This window comes from Agelaius phoeniceus, chromosome 15, assembly GCF_051311805.1.
Source record: "Agelaius phoeniceus isolate bAgePho1 chromosome 15, bAgePho1.hap1, whole genome shotgun sequence".
Taxonomy (NCBI): domain Eukaryota; kingdom Metazoa; phylum Chordata; class Aves; order Passeriformes; family Icteridae; genus Agelaius; species Agelaius phoeniceus.
This window is the reverse complement of record NC_135279.1, coordinates 16,275,864-16,298,537: the sequence shown is the minus strand read 5'-3', so window position 1 is coordinate 16,298,537 and position 22,674 is coordinate 16,275,864. Positions and strand designations below refer to the sequence as shown.

The window sequence follows — 22,674 nt, the reverse complement described above, 5'->3', positions numbered from 1 at the left end:
CCTTTAGATGTGGAGAACATTGAGTAAAAGTAACTTCACACAGGAATTCAGCCACACACAGAATGCCAAGCAGATCCTGGTCCCAGGAAAGGAGGTGTGCCCCTGTTCCATTCAGTCAAGACACTACAGGACTTTCACACAGTAAACCAGTTTTATTCATAATTTTTAGAGTTCCAGTAAAAGAAGTTTGCATGCAGACTTCTTGTTTGCAGGTGGCTTTCTCATCAGTGGGAAAGGGGACCTGCCTGCAGGTTCCTTGGTTAAAATGAGATGAATCTAACCCTCCACCAATGTATTTGTGGAGCAGAACACAGCACAGCAGAACACACAGAGGCCTGTGTCTTCCCAGATTAACTGGATTATGGATCACTTCATCCTTGGTGTTCATCAGGCTTCTGGTCATCATCACTGCACCATTTCCTCCCCAGGACTTACCTTTTCATCTGGGCCTTGTGGAAGTAGTCCTGCTGTAGTCCTCTGCATTTCTTGATACCAAAGATTCTCCCTGGTAGCAGTTTTTATTCTTTTATTGAATTGTCAAATTCCCACTTCCAGGCACTCCCTAAAAATACTTCCCAAGGGAAGTACTCCCTGGTTTTCTGCCATTATTTCCCAAAATTCCTGCACCTGAAGTGTTACAAACACCCTGTAATTGCCATCTGCAGATGCAGCTGTCAGGAGATGTGAGAAGGTCACTCCCCTGCATTACAGCTTTGCAGAGACAGAGCACACCTAGGGCCTGTGTGGAGCTAGGGCCCAGTTTCCTCTGGCCTGCCTGGGCTCCATCTCAGCCTAAAGGTCAATTCTCAAAAGAACCAGGGAGGCCTGATAGCAATTCCATTGTCCTCCCAACTTTCCTGAATGCTTTATTAGCTGCATCTTGAACTGAAAAGATATGCCCACTCACCCACTAGCTAGGCCAAAGGAAAATACAAAGACTGTCTCCACACAAGGCATTCAGGTGTTCTCTTTATTTCAGTTTTACACTCAGGGGTGTCCAAGTTCACAATATTAAACTTTATAACTTCAACAAAACACAGCGTGAGGCTTTCTGAATATTCCGTGTATCACAGACATCATTCAAGTAATCAATTATTATACATGGGAGGCAGTCCTTAAGCAGAAAATGACAGACAATGCTCAAACTCAGTTCAGAGAGTAGCAGGAGAAAGGGGAAAAAAGGAGAATGCAAATGCTCTAACACAAATGGAGGAAATAATGTGGGGACAGCTTTCTACTCCCAACAAGAAACCACTGTATATGGGAACAATAAGAAGACCAGCATCAATCTTCTTTTTACCATTTCATGTTGATTCTACCCTTCCGAAAATGGTCTCTGAAGAACTAACAGAGTTTTCATCAAATATAGCCAAAGGAAATGAACATTTTTTAAAAACTTTGAACAGTTATAGTAAACCAAAGACTATTTGTGCTGTTATATTTCTGTATTTCAAGGAGACAGAACTATTTGTGCTGTTATATTTCTGTATTTCAGGGAGACAGAACACCAAGCACTGCTTTAAATGGCAAAAAGAATATTTTTTCATACATTTTACTGCTCTTCTCTGCCCTGCAGAGGATGAGACTCCTGTACTCAGAGTGTCAGAATACTCTTCTTGGCAGCTGAGCTGCAGTTGCCTGCATTGCAGAGGTTGGATGGGAGCAACTCCACTGGGCAGCACGGGTGAATGATAGGCAGACACACAGTGGCTGTACTGACTGACAGGAAACCAAAGCACATAGAACCCACTCATCTCAGAAAGAGGCATCCAGAACCCAGGGAAGAAAGAGCCCAGTCCTCACACAATACTGTGACACTGTACTCAACATATTTGCTTTCCTGAGCTGGGAAGGGGGTTTTCTAAATTTTATGAAGGAGAAGATCTGGCATAGTCTACCAAAGAGTGCCCTTGTGTCAAAGGACAGAAGAAAAGCTTGGTGGTCTAGTTGGACAGAAAGAGAGAAAACAGCATAGCTGGAGTGCTAATCCCACTCTTAAACCCTTCCAGAAATTACCATAACAGCTGAAACACACTATTGCCTCAGTGCGAGAACCTGAATAACTTTTCTTTCTTATTTGTGATTTGGAGGGGCAGAAAATTTTTATTCTGAATGACATTTGGAAGGACGTTGATTACACCAAATGAAGATACAAATATTAGTCTAGAGGTACCACTGCCACATGCTGTGCCCTGGATATCTTCCCCCCCACATGGGCCATGAAGCCTCAATCTATGCAGAGCCCAGCTAGTCAAAGGAAAGAGCATTGAACTGTCCTGCAGAGAGAGTGCCAGCACTGTCTGGGGCCATGTCCTCGCTGCTGACAGGGCCAGCAGGGAAATCCTGTTCCTCATGGGGGCCCTGGCCCACGGCGCAGTGCTGTGGGAGCAGGCTGGGCAGGATGGGCTTGAGGAATCTGAACTCGCTGTTGCCCGAGCCCGTGGTGAGGCTGATCTCGTAGCAATAGGGGCGGGGCAGGGTCCCTGCAGCAGCGGCTGCATCGGCCAGGCCGCTCTGCAAGGTGTCGGCAGCATAGAGCACGTGGCCAGCCTTCAGCTCCTTCCTCCTGCACAGCCTGCGAGCCACCAGCGCTGCGGTGGTGATGAGGAAGAGGAGGGAGACAAAGACCAAGGCAATGATTAAATAGGTGGTGAGGGAGGCAGCCTGATCCTCGGTGGTCGGGCTGCTGTGCGGGAGGCGCACGTCGGAGAAGTCCTTGAGCAGGAGAGCGCTGAGAGCTGCCGTGGCTGAGAGCGGGGGCTTGCCGTTGTCTCTGACCAGCACAAGGAGCTTCTGCTTGACGCTGTCTCTCTCTGTCACCGGCCTCCTGAGACGCACCTCGCCGCTTTGGAGGCCCACGGAAAACAGGCCTGGGTCGGTGGCCCTCAGCAGGTGGTAGGAGAGCCAGGAGTTCTGTCCCGAGTCGGCATCGACGGCCACCACTTTGCTGATGAGGTAGCCCGCCTCAGCCGACACGGGCACCAGCTCGCTGGAGGCCGGGCTGCTCTCGGGGGCCGGGTAGAGCACGAGCGGGGCGTTGTCGTTCTCGTCCAGCACCACAAGGCGGACGCTGACGTTGGCTCGGAGGGGAGGAGAGCCCGCGTCAGAGGCACTGACCGTCACCTCGGTCTGCCTCAAGTGCTCGTAGTCCAGCGGCCGCAGCACAAACACGTGTCCCGTCTCCGAGTTCACCGAGATGCAGGAGCACCAGGGCCGCTCTGGCCCTTGCTCTGCTGCCAGGGAATAGGTCACCTTGGCATTGAGCCCCACGTCAGCATCTGCAGCGCTCACGGCCCCAACAAACACCGTGGGGACGTTGTTCTCCCGCACGTACATGGTGTAGGAGGTCTGGTTGAAGACGGGGGCGTTGTCGTTGACGTCGGAGATGTCCACGGTGAAGGTCTGCGTGGTGCTGAGAGGAGGCGAGCCCGCATCTGCTGCCGTGACACTCAGGACGTACTGAGGCGTCTCCTCGCGGTCCAGCGCGCTCACTGTCACCAGCTCATAGTAATTCTTATAGGCCGGCCGCAGGGAGAAGAAGAGCTGATCCTGCAGGCCACAGGAGATCTTCCCGTTGGCACCAGAGTCCCGGTCCCTGACCGTAAACAGGGCAACCACCGTGCCGGGCACTGTGTTCTCGGGGAGGGGACTGCTGAAGGAACTGACCACCAGCTCTGGGGCATTGTCATTCACATCCACCACCTCCACTAACACCTTGCAGATGGCTGAGAGGCCCCCACCATCTGTGGCTCTTACAGTGAGCTCATGCATTTGTGCTGCCTCGAAGTCCAGTGTTTTTCGGAGTTTAATTTCACCAGTTATGGGATCAATCACAAATGCTGATTCACTCTGACTAAGCACCTCATTGAGTTGATAGGAGATGTCCCCATTGACTCCTGCATCCGGATCACTTGCCAGCACAGTCAGCACCACAGAGCCTTCTGATGTATTCTCCAAAACCTGCCCATGGTACACGTCCTGTGTGAATATGGGAGCATTGTCATTTACATCTAGAATTACAATTTCCACTTCAGTAGTGCCACTCCTTGGAGGAGAGCCTCCATCGACTGCAATAACACTGAAACTCATCTCTGCCTGCTCCTCTCTGTCTAGTGGCTTTTCCAATACAAGTTCAAGATACTTCTTGCCTGTATTGCGAGTCCCATAGGAGACACTGACATACTTGTTCTCGGGAGAGATGTTGTACTCCTGGACTGTGTTGCTCCCAATGTCGAGGTCCCGAGCCACTTCCAGTGGGAAACGTGAACCCGGCTCGCTCGTTTCAGGGATCCTAAAACTGACTCGATCTTCTCGGAAAACTGGTGAATGGTCATTGATATCCTGGAGAGTGACCTCGACCCGAAAGAACTGCAGGGGGTTGGAGAGCAGCAGCTCGAAGGGGAGCATGCAGGTGTCGGACTGGGCGCACAGCTCCTCCCGGTCGAGCCTCCCCGCCACGACGAGGCGGCCGGAGGCGCGCTCGAGGCGAAAATGCTGCCGGCCGTCCTCCGAGACCAGGCGGGCGCGGCGAGCCGAGAGCTGCGCCGGCGTCAGCCCCGCGTCCTCCGCCAGCTCGCCCACCAGGGAGCCGCTTTCGGCCTCCTCGGCTACGGAGTAGCGGATGGGCTCGGCGCGAGCGAGCGGCAGCCCCAGCAAAGCACACACACAAAGCACTTGCCTTGCGAGCGCCATGGCGCGGCGGCGGCGGCGGCGGCCGGTGTCGGTGTCGGTGTCGCGGCGGGTGTCCCGGGCGATTCCGGGCGGCGAGCGGCGAAGTGCGGGGCGGGCGCCTTCCCTCGCTGTCTGAGATTGCGGCCGGCGGCCCGTAAGGCAGCCGGGGTGTGCCGGCAGCGGGTGACACGGGGCAGCGCTCGCTGCCGCAGCCGCTGCCACCTCCTCCCGGCTGCGCTGGGCTGGTCTAAGCTGGGATGAGCTGAGCTGAACTGAGCTGAACTGAGCTGGGTTGGGCTGGGCTGGGCTGAGCTCGCTCGGTCTGTGGCGCTCCGGGCTCGGCCGCCTCCGCGGCCGCAGCCGCTCGGCGCCGCCTTGGCCGAGGGCACCACCCAGCGGTGCGCGCTGGGACTGCAGCCGCCGCCGCCCGCAGCCCGCGCTGCCGCTCGGCCCGGCCCGCGATCCCGAAGCCGCAGCGAGAAACCCGGGGCCGGCACCGCAACGCGGCCTTAACCAGGACAGCCCAAAGACCTGGCTCAGCCCAGAAGCACAGAGCCTCATCCCTCAGCAGGAGAAACAGCACGATGATAGGGCGAGGGTGACAGCATCGGCCTCGCAATGAACACTCCCGGCTGCATCTCCATGCTCAGGAGCTCTACCCACCCAACATTCCTGCTGACAAGGGGACACAGTGAGAAGGTAAGTTGCACAGTTCCAAAAAGTCCTGAAAGGCTTTACCAGAAATAACGTGTCTGCAAAGACTTCTGTCTCCACAAAAGGGGGTTCACTTTATTTCAGTCTAACACATTTTTCAATTTCTCATCCCAGAGTTATACCAATTTACAACGTTAAACTGTATAAGGTCAGCACATCACAGCTTGAGGGAGGCTTTCTCATTATTTCATGCATCACAGACATCATTCAAAAAGCAGTTCCTCTAGATGGGGTGGCAGTCCTTCTCTAGATCAGCAGGCTCAGTACAGTGCTCATTACATTTCAGAGGAGAAAGTGTGCGCATGGGAATGCAAATGCTCTGACACAAACACAGAAAATCATGTGGGAACAGCTTCCTGGTGCCATGAAGAAGCCTTGGGATTCAGGAACAACAATTAAAGACTAAACTCAATTTCTTTTTTTTAATCTCTTCTTGACTCTATCTTACAAAAATTGTGTTGTACTATATATAGATTTTTTCCTTCAATGCATTCAATGACAATGAAAATGTTTCTACAGCTCTGTACAGCTGCAGTCTACCTGCAGGAGTTTGCAGTGTTTGTGCTCCTGTGTTTCCAAGCCAATTCTGAGGTGACAGAACACCCAAGCCCTTCTGGTAAGCCAAAGGAAAATTTTGTTTTGCATTTTACAGCTCTACTCTGGCTAGATAAGGATGATGAGAGTGCTGTTGTGAAAGGGTCCAAAGCACCTCCTTCCCTGCTGAGCTGGCATTGCCTGTTGTAATGGCTGGGTGCGAGAAACCCCCTGCTTCACCAGGCAGCAAGTATGAAGCCTCTGCAGATACTCAATGTCCGCACACAGAGCTCAAGTCTCAGAAAGAGGCATCCAGAATCCAGGGAAGAAAAGGCCTAGTTCTCACGTGGCATTGTGACTCAGTAGTAAAAGCTTCCTTGCTTTCCAGAGCTGAGAAAATCTTTTTTGCATTTCATCGAGGATATGATTAGTTTGGCTAACAGTTGTATTGTCTTGAAGATCAGAATAAAAAGATCCTCTGTCTAGTCAGAAAGCAGGAGAAAGCAAATCATAGACTGAGGGCTAAACACATACATAAAGCCTTTCAGAAAAGGTGAAACATATTACACACTAAGTGAGAGCACCTTGGGTTCTTTTATTTCCTCCATTGTTTTCTGGAGTGGCAGACATTGATTTCAAAGAGAATTTGCAGGAAGCAGGTTAAACCAATACAAAATACAAATTTCTATAGCGGAGCCATTGCCACATGCTGCAGCCTGGATATCTTCCTCCCAAGACCCATGAAGCCTCCGTCTGTGCAGAGCCCAGCTAGTCAAAGGAAAGAGCATTGAACTGTCCTGCAGAGAGAGTGCCAGCACTGTCTGGGGCCATGTCCTCGCTGCTGACAGGGCCAGCAGGGAAATCCTGTTCCTCATGGGGGCCCTGGCCCACGGCGCAGTGCTGTGGGAGCAGGCTGGGCAGGATGGGCTTGAGGAATCTGAACTCGCTGTTGCCCGAGCCCGTGGTGAGGCTGATCTCGTAGCAATAGGGGCGGGGCAGGGTCCCTGCAGCAGCGGCTGCATCGGCCAGGCCGCTCTGCAAGGTGTCGGCAGCATAGAGCACGTGGCCAGCCTTCAGCTCCTTCCTCCTGCACAGCCTGCGAGCCACCAGCGCTGCGGTGGTGATGAGGAAGAGGAGGGAGACAAAGACCAAGGCAATGATTAAATAGGTGGTGAGGGAGGCGGCCTGATCCTCGGTGGCCGGGCTGCTGTGCGGGAGGCGCACGTCGGAGAAGTCCTTGAGCAGGAGAGCGCTGAGAGCTGCCGTGGCTGAGAGCGGGGGCTTGCCGTTGTCTCTGACCAGCACAAGGAGCTTCTGCTTGACGCTGTCTCTCTCTGTCACCGGCCTCCTGAGACGCACCTCGCCGCTTTGGAGGCCCACGGAAAACAGGCCTGGGTCGGTGGCCCTCAGCAGGTGGTAGGAGAGCCAGGAGTTCTGTCCCGAGTCGGCATCGACGGCCACCACTTTGCTGATGAGGTAGCCCGCCTCAGCCGACACGGGCACCAGCTCGCTGGAGGCCGGGCTGCTCTCGGGGGCCGGGTAGAGCACGAGCGGGGCGTTGTCGTTCTCGTCCAGCACCACAAGGCGGACGCTGACGTTGGCTCGGAGGGGAGGAGAGCCCGCGTCAGAGGCACTGACCGTCACCTCGGTCTGCCTCAAGTGCTCGTAGTCCAGGGGCCGCAGCACAAACACGTGTCCCGTCTCCGAGTTCACCGAGATGCAGGAGCACCAGGGCCGCTCTGGCCCTTGCTCTGCTGCCAGGGAATAGGTCACCTTGGCATTGAGCCCCACGTCAGCATCTGCAGCGCTCACGGCCCCAACAAACACCGTGGGGACGTTGTTCTCCCGCACGTACATGGTGTAGGAGGTCTGGTTGAAGACGGGGGCGTTGTCGTTGACGTCGGAGATGTCCACGGTGAAGGTCTGCGTGGTGCTGAGAGGAGGCGAGCCCGCATCTGCTGCCGTGACACTCAGGACGTACTGAGGCGTCTCCTCGCGGTCCAGCGCGCTCACTGTCACCAGCTCATAGTAATTCTTATAGGCCGGCCGCAGGGAGAAGAAGAGCTGATCCTGCAGGCCACAGGAGATCTTCCCGTTGGCACCAGAGTCCCGGTCCCTGACCGTAAACAGGGCAACCACCGTGCCGGGCACTGTGTTCTCGGGGAGGGGACTGCTGAAGGAACTGACCACCAGCTCTGGGGCATTGTCATTCACATCCACCACCTCCACCAACACCTTGCAGATGGCTGAGAGGCCCCCACCATCTCTGGCCCTTACACGGATTTCATGATGCTCTGCTGCCTCAAAGTCCAGAGGTTTTGTGAGTTTAATTTCACCAGTTATGGGATCAATGACGAATGCTGACTCACTCTGTCCCACTGCCTGGCTGAGTGTATAGGAGATGTCCCCATTGACTCCTGCATCTGGATCAGTTGCCAGCACAGTCAGAACCACAGAGCCTTCTGGAATGTTCTCCAACACCTTTCCAATGTACACCTCCTGTGTGAATTTGGGAGCATTGTCATTTACATCTAGAATAACAATTTTCACTTCTGTTGACCCACTTCTGGGAGGAGAGCCCCCATCTACAGCAATGAGAAAGAAGTTCATCTCTGCCTCTTCCTCTCTATCTAGTGGCTTTTTCAAGACTAGCTCAATATATTTGTCATCCTCACTCCGACTTCCATATGAGACACTAAAGTACTCGTTCTCGGGAGAGATGCTGTACTCCTGGACTGTATTACTGCCAATATCGAGGTCTTGTGCTCCCTCCAGTGAGAAACGAGAACCTGGCTCTGTCATTTCAGGGATCCGAAAACTGACTCGATCTTCTGGGAAAACAGGGGAATGGTCATTGATATCCTGGAGAGTGACCTCGACCCGAAAGAACTGCAGGGGGTTGGAGAGCAGCAGCTCGAAGGGGAGCATGCAGGTGTCGGACTGGGCGCACAGCTCCTCCCGGTCGAGCCTCCCCGCCACGACGAGGCGGCCGGAGGCGCGCTCGAGGCGAAAATGCTGCCGGCCGTCCTCCGAGACCAGGCGGGCGCGGCGAGCCGAGAGCTGCGCCGGCGTCAGCCCCGCGTCCTCCGCCAGCTCGCCCACCAGGGAGCCGCTTTCGGCCTCCTCGGCTACGGAGTAGCGGATGGGCTCGGCGCGAGCGAGCGGCAGCCCCAGCAAAGCACACACACAAAGCACTTGCCTTGCGAGCGCCATGGCGCGGCGGCGGCGGCGACGGCCGGTGTCGGTGTCGGTGTCGGTGTCGCGGCGGGTGTCCCGGGCGATTCCGGGCGGCGAGCGGCGAAGTGCGGGCCGGGCGCCTTCCCTCGCTGTCTGAGATTGCGGCCGGCGGCCCGTAAGGCAGCCGGGGTGTGCCGGCAGCGGGTGACACGGGGCAGCGCTCGCTGCCGCAGCCGCTGCCACCTCCTCCCGGCTGCGCTGGGCTGGTCTAAGCTGGGATGAGCTGAGCTGAGCTGAGCTGGGCTGGGCTGGGCTGGGCTGAGCTCGCTCGGGCTGTGGCGCTCCGGGCTCGGCCGCCTCCGCTGCCGCAGCCGCTCGGCGCCGCCTTGGCCGAGGGCACCACCCAGCGGTGCGCGCTGGGACTGCAGCCGCCGCCGCCCGCAGCCCGCGCTGCCGCTCGGCCCGGCCCGCGATCCCGAAGCCGCAGCGAGAAACCCGGGGCCGGCACCGCAACGCCGCCTTAACCAGGGCAGCCCAAAGACCAGGCTCAACCCAGAAGCACAGAGCCTCATCCCTCAGCAGGAGAAACAGCACACTGATAGAGCGAGGGTGACAGCATGGGCCTCGCAATGAACACTCCCGGCTGCATCTCCATGCTCAGGAGCTCTACCCACCCAACATTCCTGCTGACAAGAGGACACGGTGAGAAAGTAAGTTGCACAGTTCCGAAAAGTCTTGAAAGGGCTTTATCAGAAATAACGTGTCTAAAAAGACTTCTGTCTCCACTTAAGCAGTCAGGGTGTTCACTTTATTTTAGTATCACACATTTTTTCACTTTTAAATCCCACAATTTTACCAATTTATAATATTTAACTGTATAATCTCAGCACATCACAGCGTGAGGGGGTCTTTCTGAGTATTTCATGCATCACAGTCATCATTCATCTAACCAGCTATTCTAGATGGGGTGTCAATCTTTCTCTAGATGAACAGGGTCAGTACAGTGCTCAGTACATTTCAGAGGAGAAATGGCAAACATGAGAATGCAAAAGCTCTGATACAAACACAAATATTCAGGTGGGAACAGTTTTCCATTCCCTTCAAGAAACCTTGGGATTCAGAAACAGCAATGAAAAGACAAAACTCAACATCTTTTTTAAAAGTTTTTCTTGACTCTACCTTCCAATAATTCCCTTGTGGTATCTGTGGAGTTTTCCTTCAATGCGGCCAAAGACAATGAACATGTTCCTACAGCTCTGTTCAGTTACAGTCTACTCTAACACGGTGCTCCTCTATTTCCAAGGGTATCCTGAGGTGACAGAACATCCAAACCCTTCTTGTAAGCCAAAGGAAGGTTTTGTTCAGCATTTTGCTGCTCTAATCTGAGCTAGATAAGGAAGATGAGACTGCTGTATCAAAGTGGTCCAGATCACTTTGTTCTCTGCTCAGCTGGCACTGCCTGTGTTGCAATGGCAGGGTGGGAGCAACTGCCTTCACCAGGCAGCACTGCTGAAGCATCTGCTGATATTCAGTGTCTGAATGAACAAGGAAGCTTGTCTTGTCTGTCATAGTGAGAAAAAGTACAGCACAGATAGGCCACATCTCAGACAGAGACATCCAGAATCCAGGGAAGAAAGAGCCTAGGGCTCACATGACATTGTGACTGAGCACTAGCAAGTTTTTTGCTTTCCTGAAGTACGAGAAAACCTTTTTGCATTTCAGTGAGGATATGACTTGTTTGGCCCACAGTGACATTGTTTAAAGGTCAGAATAAAAAGGTCCTCTGACTTGTCAGACAGCAAGAGAAAGAACAGCAGAGCTGTGAGTGCTACCTGCATCCATGAAGCCTGTAAGAAATAGCAGTTAAAGAGCTGAAACAAATGACTAAAAAAAGTGAGTGAACCTTGACCTCTTGTACTTCCATCGATGTATTGGGAGTGGCAGATTGCTTTTATTCTGAATAGAACATTCAGAAAGTTGGTTGATCCCCCTGAAAACACAGATCAACTCTTGAGAAAAAATTGACACATGGTGCAGCCTGGATCCCCTCCTCGAAAGATCCATGAAGCCTCAGTCTGTTCAGAGCCCAGCTAGTCAAAGGAAAGAGCATTGAACTGTCCTGCAGAGAGAGTGCCAGCACTGTCTGGGGCCACGTCCTCGCTGCTGACAGGGCCAGCAGGGAAATCCTGTTGCTCCTGGGGGCCCTGGCCCACGGCGCAGTGCTGTGGGGGCAGGCTGGGCAGGATGGGCTTGAGGAATCTGAACTCGCTGTTGCCCGAGCCCGTGGTGAGGCTGATCTCGTAGCAATAGGGGCGGGGCAGGGTCCCTGCAGCAGCGGCTGCATCGGCCAGGCCGCTCTGCAAGGTGTCGGCAGCATAGAGCACGTGGCCAGCCTTCAGCTCCTTCCTCCTGCACAGCCTGCGAGCCACCAGCGCTGCGGTGGTGATGAGGAAGAGGAGGGAGACAAAGACCAAGGCAATGATTAAATAGGTGGTGAGGGAGGCGGCCTGATCGTCGGTGGCCGGGCTGCTGTGCGGGAGGCGCACGTCGGAGAAGTCCTTGAGCAGGAGAGCGCTGAGAGCTGCCGTGGCTGAGAGCGGGGGCTTGCCGTTGTCTCTGACCAGCACAAGGAGCTTCTGCTTGACGCTGTCTCTCTCTGTCACCGGCCTCCTGAGACGCACCTCGCCGCTTTGGAGGCCCACGGAAAACAGGCCTGGGTCGGTGGCCCTCAGCAGGTGGTAGGAGAGCCAGGAGTTCTGTCCCGAGTCGGCATCGACGGCCACCACTTTGCCGATGAGGTAGCCCGCCTCAGCCGACACGGGCACCAGCTCACTGGAGGCCGGGCTGCTCTCGGGGGCCGGGTAGAGCACGAGCGGGGCGTTGTCGTTCTCGTCCAGCACCACAAGGCGGACGCTGACGTTGGCTCGGAGGGGAGGAGAGCCCGCGTCAGAGGCACTGACCGTCACCTCGGTCTGCCTCAAGTGCTCGTAGTCCAGGGGCCGCAGCACAAACACGTGTCCCGTCTCCGAGTTCACCGAGATGCAGGAGCACCAGGGCCGCTCTGGCCCTTGCTCTGCTGCCAGGGAATAGGTCACCTTGGCATTGAGCCCCACGTCAGCATCTGCAGCGCTCACGGCCCCAACAAACACCGTGGGGACGTTGTTCTCCCGCACGTACATGGTGTAGGAGGTCTGGTTGAAGACGGGGGCGTTGTCGTTGACGTCGGAGATGTCCACGGTGAAGGTCTGCGTGGTGCTGAGAGGAGGCGAGCCCGCATCTGCTGCCGTGACACTCAGGACGTACTGAGGCGTCTCCTCGCGGTCCAGCGCGCTCACTGTCACCAGCTCATAGTAATTCTTATAGGCCGGCCGCAGGGAGAAGAAGAGCTGATCCTGCAGGCCACAGGAGATCTTCCCGTTGGCACCAGAGTCCCGGTCCCTGACCGTAAACAGGGCAACCACCGTGCCGGGCACTGTGTTCTCGGGGAGGGGACTGCTGAAGGAACTGACCACCAGCTCTGGGGCATTGTCATTCACATCCACCACCTCCACCAACACTTTGCAGATGGCTGAGAGGCCCCCACCATCTGTGGCTCTTACAGTGAGCTCATGCATTTGTGCTGCCTCGAAGTCCAGTGTTTTTCGGAGTTTAATTTCACCAGTTATGGGATCAATCACAAATGCTGAATCACTCTGTCCCACTGCTTGGCTGAGTTGATAGGAAATGTCTCCATTAACTCCTGCATCTGGATCATTTGCCAGCACAGTCAGAACCACAGAGCCTTCTGGAATGTTTTCTAAAATCTTTGCAATGTACACGTCCTGTGTGAATTTGGGAGCATTATCATTTGCATCTAGAATGACAATTTTAACTTCAGTGGTGCCACTCCTGGATGGAACGCCCGCATCCTCGGCAATTACACTGAAACCCATCTCTGCCTGCTCCTCTCTGTCTAGTGGCTTTTCCAAGACCAATTCAAGGTACTTCGTGCCCGAAATCCCAGTCCCATAGGACACAGTAAAGTACTCGTTCTCGGGAGAAATGCTGTATGCCTGGACAGTGTTGCTTTCAATATCGAGGTCCTGAGCAACCTCCAACGGGAAACAAGACCCAGGCTCGCTCGTCTCTAGGATCTTAAAAGTCACTCTATCATTAGGAAAGACGGGTGAATGGTCATTAATATCCTGGAGAGTGACCTCGACCCGAAAGAACTGCAGGGGGTTGGAGAGCAGCAGCTCGAAGGGGAGCATGCAGGTGTCGGACTGGGCGCACAGCTCCTCCCGGTCGAGCCTCCCCGCCACGACGAGGCGGCCGGAGGCGCGCTCGAAGCGAAAATGCTGCCGGCCGTCCTCCGAGACCAGGCGGGCGCGGCGAGCCGAGAGCTGCGCCGGCGTCAGCCCCGCGTCCTCCGCCAGCTCGCCCACCAGGGAGCCGCTTTCGGCCTCCTCGGCTACGGAGTAGCGGATGGGCTCGGCGCGAGCGAGCGGCAGCCCCAGCAAAGCACACACACAAAGCACTTGCCTTGCGAGCGCCATGGCGCGGCGGCGGCGGCCGGTGTGGGTGTTGGTGTCGCGGCGGGTGTCCCGGGCGATTCCGGGCGGAGAGCGGCGAAGTGCGGGGCGGGCGCCTTCCCTCGCTGTCTGAGATTGCGGCCGGCGGCCCGTAAGGCAGCCGGGGTGTGCCGGCAGCGGGTGACACGGGGCAGCGCTCGCTGCCGCAGCCGCTGCCACCTCCTCCCGGCTGCGCTGGGCTGGTCTAAGCTGAACTGAGCTGAGCGGAGCTGAGCTGGGCTGGGCTGGGCTGGGCTGGGCTGAGCTCGCTCGGGCTGTGGCGCTCCGGGCTCGGCCGCCTCCGCTGCCGCAGCCGCTCGGCGCCGCCTTGGCCGAGGGCACCACCCAGCGGTGCGCGCTGGGACTGCAGCCGCCGCCGCCCGCAGCCCGCGCTGCCGCTCGGCCCGGCCCGCGATCCCGAAGGCAGCGAGAAACCCGGGGCCGGCACCGCAACGCGGCCTTAACCAGGGCAGCCCAAAGACCAGGCTCAACCCAGAAGCACAGAGCCTCATCCCTCAGCAGGGCAAACAGCACACTGATAGGGCGAGGGTGACAGCATCGGCCTCCCAATGAACACTCCCGGCTGCATCTCCATGCTCAGGAGCTCTACCCACCCAACATTCCTGCTGACAAGGGAACACAGTGAGAAGGTAAGTTGCACAATTCAAAAAAGTCTTGAAAGGGCTTTACCAGAAATAATGTGTCTCCAAAGACTTCTGTCTCCACAAAAGGGGGTTCACTTTATTTCAGTCTAACACATTTTTCAATTTCTCATCCCAGAGTTATACCAATTTACAACGTTAAACTGTATAAGGTCAGCACATCACAGCTTGAGGGAGGCTTTCTCATTATTTCATGCATCACAGACATCATTCAAACAAGCAGTTCCTCTAGATGGGGTGGCAGTCCTTCTCTAGATCAGCAGGCTCAGTACAGTGCTCATTACATTTCAGAGGAGAAAGTGTGCGCATGGGAATGCAAATGCTCTGACACAAACACAGAAAATCATGTGGGAACAGCTTTCTAGTGCCATGAAGAAGCCTTGGGATTCAGGAACAACAATTAAAGACTAAACTCAATATCTTTTTTTTTAATCTCTTCTTGACTCTATCTTACAAAAATTGTGTTGTACTATATGTAGATTTTTTCCTTCAATGCATTCAATGACAATGAACATGTTTCTACAGCTCTGTACAGCTGCAGTCTACCTGCAAGAGTTTGCAATGCTTGTGCTCCTGTGTTTCCAAGCCAATTCTGAGGTGACAGAACACCAAAGCCCTTCTGGTAAGCCAAAGGAAAATTTCACTGTGCAATTTGCAGCTCTGCTCTGGCTAGATAAGGATGATGAGAGTGCTGTTGTGAAAGGGTCCAAAGCACCTCCTTCCCTGCTGAGCTGGCATTGCCTGTTGTAATGGCTGGGTGCGAGAAACCCCCTGCTTCACCCGGCAGCAAGTATGAAGCCTCTGCAGATATTCAATGTCCGCACACAGAGCTCAAGTCTCAGAAAGAGGCATTCAGAATGCAGGGAAGAAAAGGCCTAGTTCTCACGTGGCATTGTGACTCAGTAGTCAAAGCTTCCTTGCTTTCCAGAGTTGAGAAAATCCTTTTTGCATTTCATCGAGGATATGATTAGTTTGGCTAACAGTTCTATTGTCCTGAAGATCAAAATAAAAAGATCTTTCGGTCTTGTCAGACAGCAGGAGAAAGCAAATCATAGACTGAGGGCTAAACACATACATAAAGCCTTTCAGAAAAGGCTGAGGCAAAGGTGAAACGTATTACACACTAAGTGAGAGCACCTTGGGTTCTTTTATTTCCTCCATTGCTTTCTGGGGTGGCAGACATTGATTTCAAAGAGAATTTGCAGGAAGCAGGTTAAACCAATTTAAAATACAAATTTCTATAGCGGATCCATTGCCACATGCTGCAGCCTGGATATCTTCCTCCCAAGACCCATGAAGCCTCAGTCTGTGCAGAGCCCAGCTAGTCAAAGGAAAGAGCGTTGAACTGTCCTGCAGAGAGAGTGCCAGCAGTGTCTGGGGCCGTGTCCTCACTGCTGGCAGGGCCAGCGGGGAAATCCTGTTGCTCATGGGGGCCCTGGCCCACGGCGCAGTGCTGTGGGGGCAGGCTGGGCAGGATGGGCTTGAGGAATCTGAACTCGCTGTTGCCCGAGCCCGTGGTGAGGCTGATCTCGTAGCAATAGGGGCGGGGCAGGGTCCCTGCAGCAGCGGCTGCATCGGCCAGGCCGCTCTGCAAGGTGTCGGCAGCATAGAGCACGTGGCCAGCCTTCAGCTCCTTCCTCCTGCACAGCCTGCGAGCCACCAGTGCTGCGGTGGTGATGAGGAAGAGGAGGGAGACAAAGACCAAGGCAATGATTAAATAGGTGGTGAGGGAGGCGGCCTGACCCTCGGTGGCCGGGCTGCTGTGCGGGAGGCGCACGTCGGAGAAGTCCTTGAGCAGGAGAGCGCTGAGAGCTGCCGTGGCTGAGAGCGGGGGCTTGCCGTTGTCTCTGACCAGCACAAGGAGCTTCTGCTTGACGCTGTCTCTCTCTGTCACCGGCCTCCTGAGACGCACCTCGCCGCTTTGGAGGCCCACGGAAAACAGGCCTGGGTCGGTGGCCCTCAGCAGGTGGTAGGAGAGCCAGGAGTTCTGTCCCGAGTCGGCATCGACGGCCACCACTTTGCCGATGAGGTAGCCCGCCTCAGCCGACACGGGCACCAGCTCACTGGAGGCCGGGCTGCTCTCGGGGGCCGGGTAGAGCACGAGCGGGGCGTTGTCGTTCTCGTCCAGCACCACAAGGCGGACGCTGACGTTGGCTCGGAGGGGAGGAGAGCCCGCGTCAGAGGCACTGACCGTCACCTCGGTCTGCCTCAAGTGCTCGTAGTCCAGCGGCCGCAGCACAAACACGTGTCCCGTCTCCGAGTTCACCGAGATGCAGGAGCACCAGGGCCGCTCTGGCCCTTGCTCTGCTGCCAGGGAATAGGTCACCTTGGCATTGAGCCCCACGTCAGCATCTGCAGCGCTCACGGCCCCAACAAACACCGTGGGGACGTTGTTCTCCCGCACGTACATGGTGTAGGAGGTCTGGTTGAAGACGGGGGCGTTGTCGTTGACGTCGGAGATGTCCACGGTGAAGGTCTGCGTGGTGCTGAGAGGAGGCGAGCCCGCATCTGCTGCCGTGACACTCAGGACGTACTGAGGCGTCTCCTCGCGGTCCAGCGCGCTCACTGTCACCAGCTCATAGTAATTCTTATAGGCTGGCCGCAGGGAGAAGAAGAGCTGATCCTGCAGGCCACAGGAGATCTTCCCGTTGGCACCAGAGTCCCGGTCCCTGACCGTAAACAGGGCAACCACCGTGCCGGGCACTGTGTTCTCGGGGAGGGGACTGCTGAAGGAACTGACCACCAGCTCTGGGGCATTGTCATTCACATCCACCACCTCCACCAACACTTTGCAGATGGCTGACAGCCCTCCACCATCTGTGGCCCGCACACGGAGTTCATGATGCTCTGCTGCCTCAAAGTCCAGAGGTTTTGTGAGTTTAATTTCCCCAGTTTTGTGATCAATCACAAATGCTGAGTCACGCTGTCCCACTGCCTGGCTGAGTTGATAGGAGATGTCTCCATTAACTCCTGCATCTGGATCAGTTGCCAGCACAGTAAGAACTACAGAGCCTTCTGGCATGTTCTCCAGAACCTTTCCTATGTACTCCTCCTGTGTGAATATGGGAGCGTTATCATTTACATCTAGAACAACAACATTGATTTCGATGCTGCCACTCCTGGGAGGAGAGCCCCCATCTGCAGCAATGAGTCTGAAACTCATCTCTGCCTGCTTCTCTCTGTCTAGTGGCTTTTCCAAAACCAATTCAAGAGACTTCTTGCCTGTAATACCAGTCCCATAGGAGACACTGAAGTAGTCATTCTCGGGAGTAATGCTGTATGCCTGGACAGTGTTGACGCCAATATCTAGATCCTGAGCCTCCTCCAGTGGGAAACGTGAACCAGGCTCGCTCGTTTCCAGAATCTTAAAAGTGACTCGATCCTCGGGGAAGACAGGCGAGTGGTCATTGATATCCTGGAGAGTGACCTCGACCCGAAAGAACTGCAGGGGGTTGGAGAGCAGCAGCTCGAAGGGGAGCATGCAGGTGTCGGACTGGGCGCAGAGCTCCTCCCGGTCGAGCCTCCCCGCCACGACGAGGCGGCCGGAGGCGCGCTCGAAGCGAAAATGCTGCCGGCCGTCCTCCGAGACCAGGCGGGCGCGGCGAGCCGAGAGCTGCGCCGGCGTCAGCCCCGCGTCCTCCGCCAGCTCGCCCACCAGGGAGCCGCTTTCGGCCTCCTCGGCTACGGAGTAGCGGATGGGCTCGGCGCGAGCGAGCGGCAGCCCCAGCAAAGCACACACACAAAGCACTTGCCTTGCGAGCGCCATGGCGCGGCGGCGGCGGCGGCCGGTGTCGGTGTCGCGGCGGGTGTCCCGGGCGATTCCGGGCGGCGAGCGGCGAAGTGCGGGGCGGGCGCCTTCCCTCGCTGTCTGAGATTGCGGCCGGCGGCCCGTAAGGCAGCCGGGGTGTGCCGGCAGCGGGTGACACGGGGCAGCGCTCGCTGCCGCAGCCTCTGCCACCTCCTCCCGGCTGCACTGGGCTGGTCTAAGCTGAACTGAGCTGGGCTGGGCTGGGCTGGGCTGGGCTGGGCCGAGCTCGCTCGGGCTGTGGCGCTCCGGGCTCGGCCGCCTCCGCTGCCGCAGCCGCTCGGCGCCGCCTTGGCCGAGGGCACCACCCAGCGGTGCGCGCTGGGACTGCAGCCGCCGCCGCCCGCAGCCCGCGCTGCCGCTCGGCCCGGCCCGCGATCCCGAAGGCAGCGAGAAACCCGGGGCCGGCACCGCAACGCGGCCTTAACCAGGGCAGCCCAAAGACCAGGCTAAACCCAGAAGGACAGAGGAGTCTCATTCCTCAGCAGGAGAAACCGAGCGGAAGGAGGGCGATGGTGACATCCCGGACATGCAAATGAACACTCCCGGCTGCACCTGCATGCTCAGGCACTGTACCCACCCAACATTGCTAAAGACACGGGGACACAGTGAGAAATTGTGCAATTTCGAAATGTCTTTCAAGGACCTTACCAGAAACAATGTCTCTAGAAAAAAATCTGTCTCTGCTTAAGCAGTCTGAGTATTCTCTTTATTTCAGTATTACACATTTTTCACTTTTTAATCCCACAATTATACGAATTTATAATGTTAAACTGTATAACTTCAGCACATCACAGTGTGAGAGAGGCTTTCCGAGTATTTCATGCATCACAGCCAGTCATTCTAGAGGAGGTGGCAGTCCTTCTCTACAGGAAACTGCAAAGTAATGCTCTGTACATTTCAGAAGGGAGAAGGAGAAATGGCAAAAATGGGAATGCAAACGTTCTAACACAAATGAACAATATCCTGCAGGGACAGTCTTCTACTCCCAACAAGAAGCCCCTGAATTCAGAAAGATGAATGAGGAAACCAAACTCAAAGTCCTGTTTTCAAATTCTTGATTTTACCTTCAGGAAATTATCTATAATGGACATGTGACCTTTTCATGCACACAAAGACTCTCTACAGTTACAGCCTACCCTAACACATCTTCTAGTACTGTACTTCCAAGACACTCTGAGTGGGACAGAACAGCAAACCCACATATGGGCCAAAGGAAGATTTTGTTGTGCAGTTTCCTGCTCTTCTCTGCCTTGGAGAAGATGAGACCCCTGTACTCATAGGGTCAAAATAGCCTTTTACTCTACAGAGCTGGAATTGCCAACATTGCAATGGCTGGATAGGAGAAATTCACTGTTTCCCAGGGAAGAAATAGTGAAACATCAGTAGTTTCACAATGGTCAAACAGACAGACATACTGAGAAAAAGCATAACACACCGAGCCTGCACATCTCAGACAGAGACATCCAGAACCCCAGAAAGAAAAAGTCCCATGCTAACAGAGCATCGTGAGAAACGATTTTGTACGATCTTGCTATTCTGGGCAGGGAAAAGGGCTTTGATGCCAATTCAGCAAGTGTGAGATTTGTCTGCTCAACTCGACCATTGTGTTATAGAAATCCATAGGAGTTTCATGGCCTAGTCAGAAAGTAAGAGAGAGGAGGGTAGAAGGAGTGGTAACTCCATTCATAAACCGTATCAGAAAAGACCATACCTGAACTAAAGTAGGATACTGATGAAATGAGAACCTTTCCTTTGTTTTCTTCTTTCTATTTTTGGAAAAGCTGAAAACAATTATTCTGACTCAGAATATGAGGGAAATAGGTTATGCCACATGAAAACACAGGTTTTCTTGGGACAAATCAGTGGCACAGGTTGCAGCCTGAAACCATTTCTACAAAGAGCTGTAAAGCCTCAGTCTGTGCAGAGCCCAGCTAGTCAAAGGAAAGAGCGTTGAACTGTGCTGCAGAGAGAGTGCCAGCACTGTCTGGGGCCATGTCCTCGCTGCTGACAGGGCCAGCAGGGAAATCCTGTTGCTCATGGGGGCCCTGGCCCACGGCGCAGTGCTGTGGGGGCAGGCTGGGCAGGATGGGCTTGAGGAATCTGAACTCGCTGTTGCCCGAGCCCGTGGTGAGGCTGATCTCGTAGCAATAGGGGCGGGGCAGGGTCCCTGCAGCAGCGGCTGCATCGGCCAGGCCGCTCTGCAAGGTGTCGGCAGCATAGAGCACGTGGCCAGCCTTCAGCTCCTTCCTCCTGCACAGCCTGCGAGCCACCAGCGCTGCGGTGGTGATGAGGAAGAGGAGGGAGACAAAGACCAAGGCAATGATTAAATAGGTGGTGAGGGAGGCGGCCTGACCCTCGGTGGCCGGGCTGCTGTGCGGGAGGCGCACGTCGGAGAAGTCCTTGAGCAGGAGAGCGCTGAGAGCTGCCGTGGCTGAGAGCGGGGGCTTGCCGTTGTCTCTGACCAGCACAAGGAGCTTCTGCTTGACGCTGTCTCTCTCTGTCACCGGCCTCCTGAGACGCACCTCGCCGCTTTGGAGGCCCACGGAAAACAGGCCTGGGTCGGTGGCCCTCAGCAGGTGGTAGGAGAGCCAGGAGTTCTGTCCCGAGTCGGCATCGACGGCCACCACTTTGCTGATGAGGTAGCCCGCCTCAGCCGACACGGGCACCAGCTCACTGGAGGCCGGGCTGCTCTCGGGGGCCGGGTAGAGCACGAGCGGGGCGTTGTCGTTCTCGTCCAGCACCACAAGGCGGACGCTGACGTTGGCTCGGAGGGGAGGAGAGCCCGCGTCAGAGGCACTGACCGTCACCTCGGTCTGCCTCAAGTGCTCGTAGTCCAGGGGCCGCAGCACAAACACGTGTCCCGTCTCCGAGTTCACCGAGATGCAGGAGCACCAGGGCCACTCTGGCCCTTGCTCTGCTGCCAGGGAATAGGTCACCTTGGCATTGAGCCCCACGTCAGCATCTGCAGCACTCACGGCCCCAACAAACACCGTGGGGACGTTGTTCTCCCGCACGTACATGGTGTAGGAGGTCTGGTTGAAGACGGGGGCGTTGTCGTTGACGTCGGAGATGTCCACGGTGAAGGTCTGCGTGGTGCTGAGAGGAGGCGAGCCCGCATCTGCTGCCGTGACACTCAGGACGTACTGAGGCGTCTCCTCGCGGTCCAGCGCGCTCACTGTCACCAGCTCATAGTAATTCTTATAGGCCGGCCGCAGGGAGAAGAAGAGCTGATCCTGCAGGCCACAGGAGATCTTCCCGTTGGCACCAGAGTCCCGGTCCCTGACCGTAAACAGGGCAACCACCGTGCCAGGCACTGTGTTCTCGGGGAGGGGACTGCTGAAGGAACTGACCACCAGCTCTGGGGCATTGTCATTCACATCCACCACCTCCACCAACACTTTGCAGATGGCAGAGAGGCCCCCACCATCTGTTGCTCTTACAGTGAGCTCATGCATTTGTGCTGCCTCGAAGTCCAGTGTTTTTCGGAGTTTAATTTCCCCAGTTATGGGATCAATCACAAATGCTGAATCACTCTGTCCCACTGCTTGGCTGAGTTGATAGGAAATGTCTCCATTAACTCCTGCATCCGGATCATTTGCCAGCACAGTCAGAACCACAGAGCCTTCTGGAATGTTTTCTAAAATCTTTGCAATGTACACGTCCTGTGTGAATTTTGGAGCATTATCATTTGCATCTAGAATGACAATTTTAACTTCAGTGGTGCCACTCCTGGATGGAACGCCCGCATCCTCGGCAATTACACTGAAACTCATCTCTGCCTGCTCCTCTCTGTCTAATGGCTTTTCCAAGACCAATTCAAGGTACTTCGTGCCCGAAATCCCAGTCCCATAGGACACAGTAAAGTACTCGTTCTCGGGAGAAATGCTGTATGCCTGGACAGTGTTGCTTCCAATATCGAGGTCCTGAGCAACCTCCAACGGGAAACAAGACCCAGGCTCGCTCGTCTCTAGGATCTTAAAAGTCACTCTATCATTAGGAAAGACGGGTGAATGGTCATTAATATCCTGGAGAGTGACCTCGACCCGAAAGAACTGCAGGGGGTTGGAGAGCAGCAGCTCGAAGGGGAGCATGCAGGTGTCGGACTGGGCGCACAGCTCCTCCCGGTCGAGCCTCCCCGCCACGACGAGGCGGCCGGAGGCGCGCTCGAAGCGAAAATGCTGCCGGCCGTCCTCCGAGACCAGGCGGGCGCGGCGAGCCCAGAGCTGCGCCGGCGTCAGCCCCGCGTCCTCCGCCAGCTCGCCCACCAGGGAGCCGCTTTCCGCCTCCTCGGCTACGGAGTAGCGGATGGGCTCGGCGCGAGCGAGCGGCAGCCCCAGCAAAGCACACACACAAAGCACTTGCCTTGCGAGCGCCATGGCGCGGCGGCGGCGGCGGCGGCGGCGGCGGCCGGTGTCGGAGTCGGTGTCGGTGTCGGTGTCGGTGTGGGTGTCGTGGCGGGTGTCCCGGGCGATTCCGGGCGGAGAGCAGCGAAGTGCAGGGCGGGCGCCTTGCCTCGCTGTCTGAGATTGCGGCCGGCGGCCCGTAAGGCAGCCGGGGT

General features: G+C 55.8%; 5 protein-coding genes across 5 annotated transcripts; all 5 read right to left on the bottom strand.

Moving 5' to 3' along the window:
* Positions 1-939: 939 nt before the first annotated feature.
* Positions 940-4,939, bottom strand: LOC143695277 (protocadherin beta-15-like). Its single transcript, XM_077186466.1, has one exon. It carries the CDS (start codon positions 4,690-4,692, stop codon positions 2,248-2,250), a length of 2,445 nt encoding a protein of 814 aa, XP_077042581.1. The 5' UTR covers positions 4,693-4,939; the 3' UTR covers positions 940-2,247.
* A 501-nt stretch (positions 4,940-5,440) lies between these two features.
* Positions 5,441-9,752, bottom strand: LOC129126659 (protocadherin beta-15-like). The gene has a single exon (XM_054642771.2). It carries the CDS (start codon positions 9,130-9,132, stop codon positions 6,688-6,690), a length of 2,445 nt encoding a protein of 814 aa, XP_054498746.2. The 5' UTR covers positions 9,133-9,752; the 3' UTR covers positions 5,441-6,687.
* Positions 9,753-9,882: 130 nt separating this feature from the next.
* On the bottom strand, positions 9,883-14,071 carry LOC129126674 (protocadherin beta-15-like). Its single transcript, XM_054642799.2, has one exon. The coding sequence runs from the start codon at positions 13,629-13,631 to the stop codon at positions 11,187-11,189; it is 2,445 nt and encodes an 814-aa protein (XP_054498774.2). The 5' UTR covers positions 13,632-14,071; the 3' UTR covers positions 9,883-11,186.
* Positions 14,072-14,138: 67 nt separating this feature from the next.
* On the bottom strand, positions 14,139-18,510 carry LOC143695265 (protocadherin beta-15-like). Its single transcript, XM_077186376.1, has one exon. It carries the CDS (start codon positions 18,072-18,074, stop codon positions 15,630-15,632), a length of 2,445 nt encoding a protein of 814 aa, XP_077042491.1. The 5' UTR covers positions 18,075-18,510; the 3' UTR covers positions 14,139-15,629.
* A 294-nt stretch (positions 18,511-18,804) lies between these two features.
* LOC143695266 (protocadherin beta-15-like) lies at positions 18,805-22,517 on the bottom strand. The gene has a single exon (XM_077186377.1). It carries the CDS (start codon positions 22,490-22,492, stop codon positions 20,048-20,050), a length of 2,445 nt encoding a protein of 814 aa, XP_077042492.1. The 5' UTR covers positions 22,493-22,517; the 3' UTR covers positions 18,805-20,047.
* Positions 22,518-22,674: the final 157 nt, after the last annotated feature.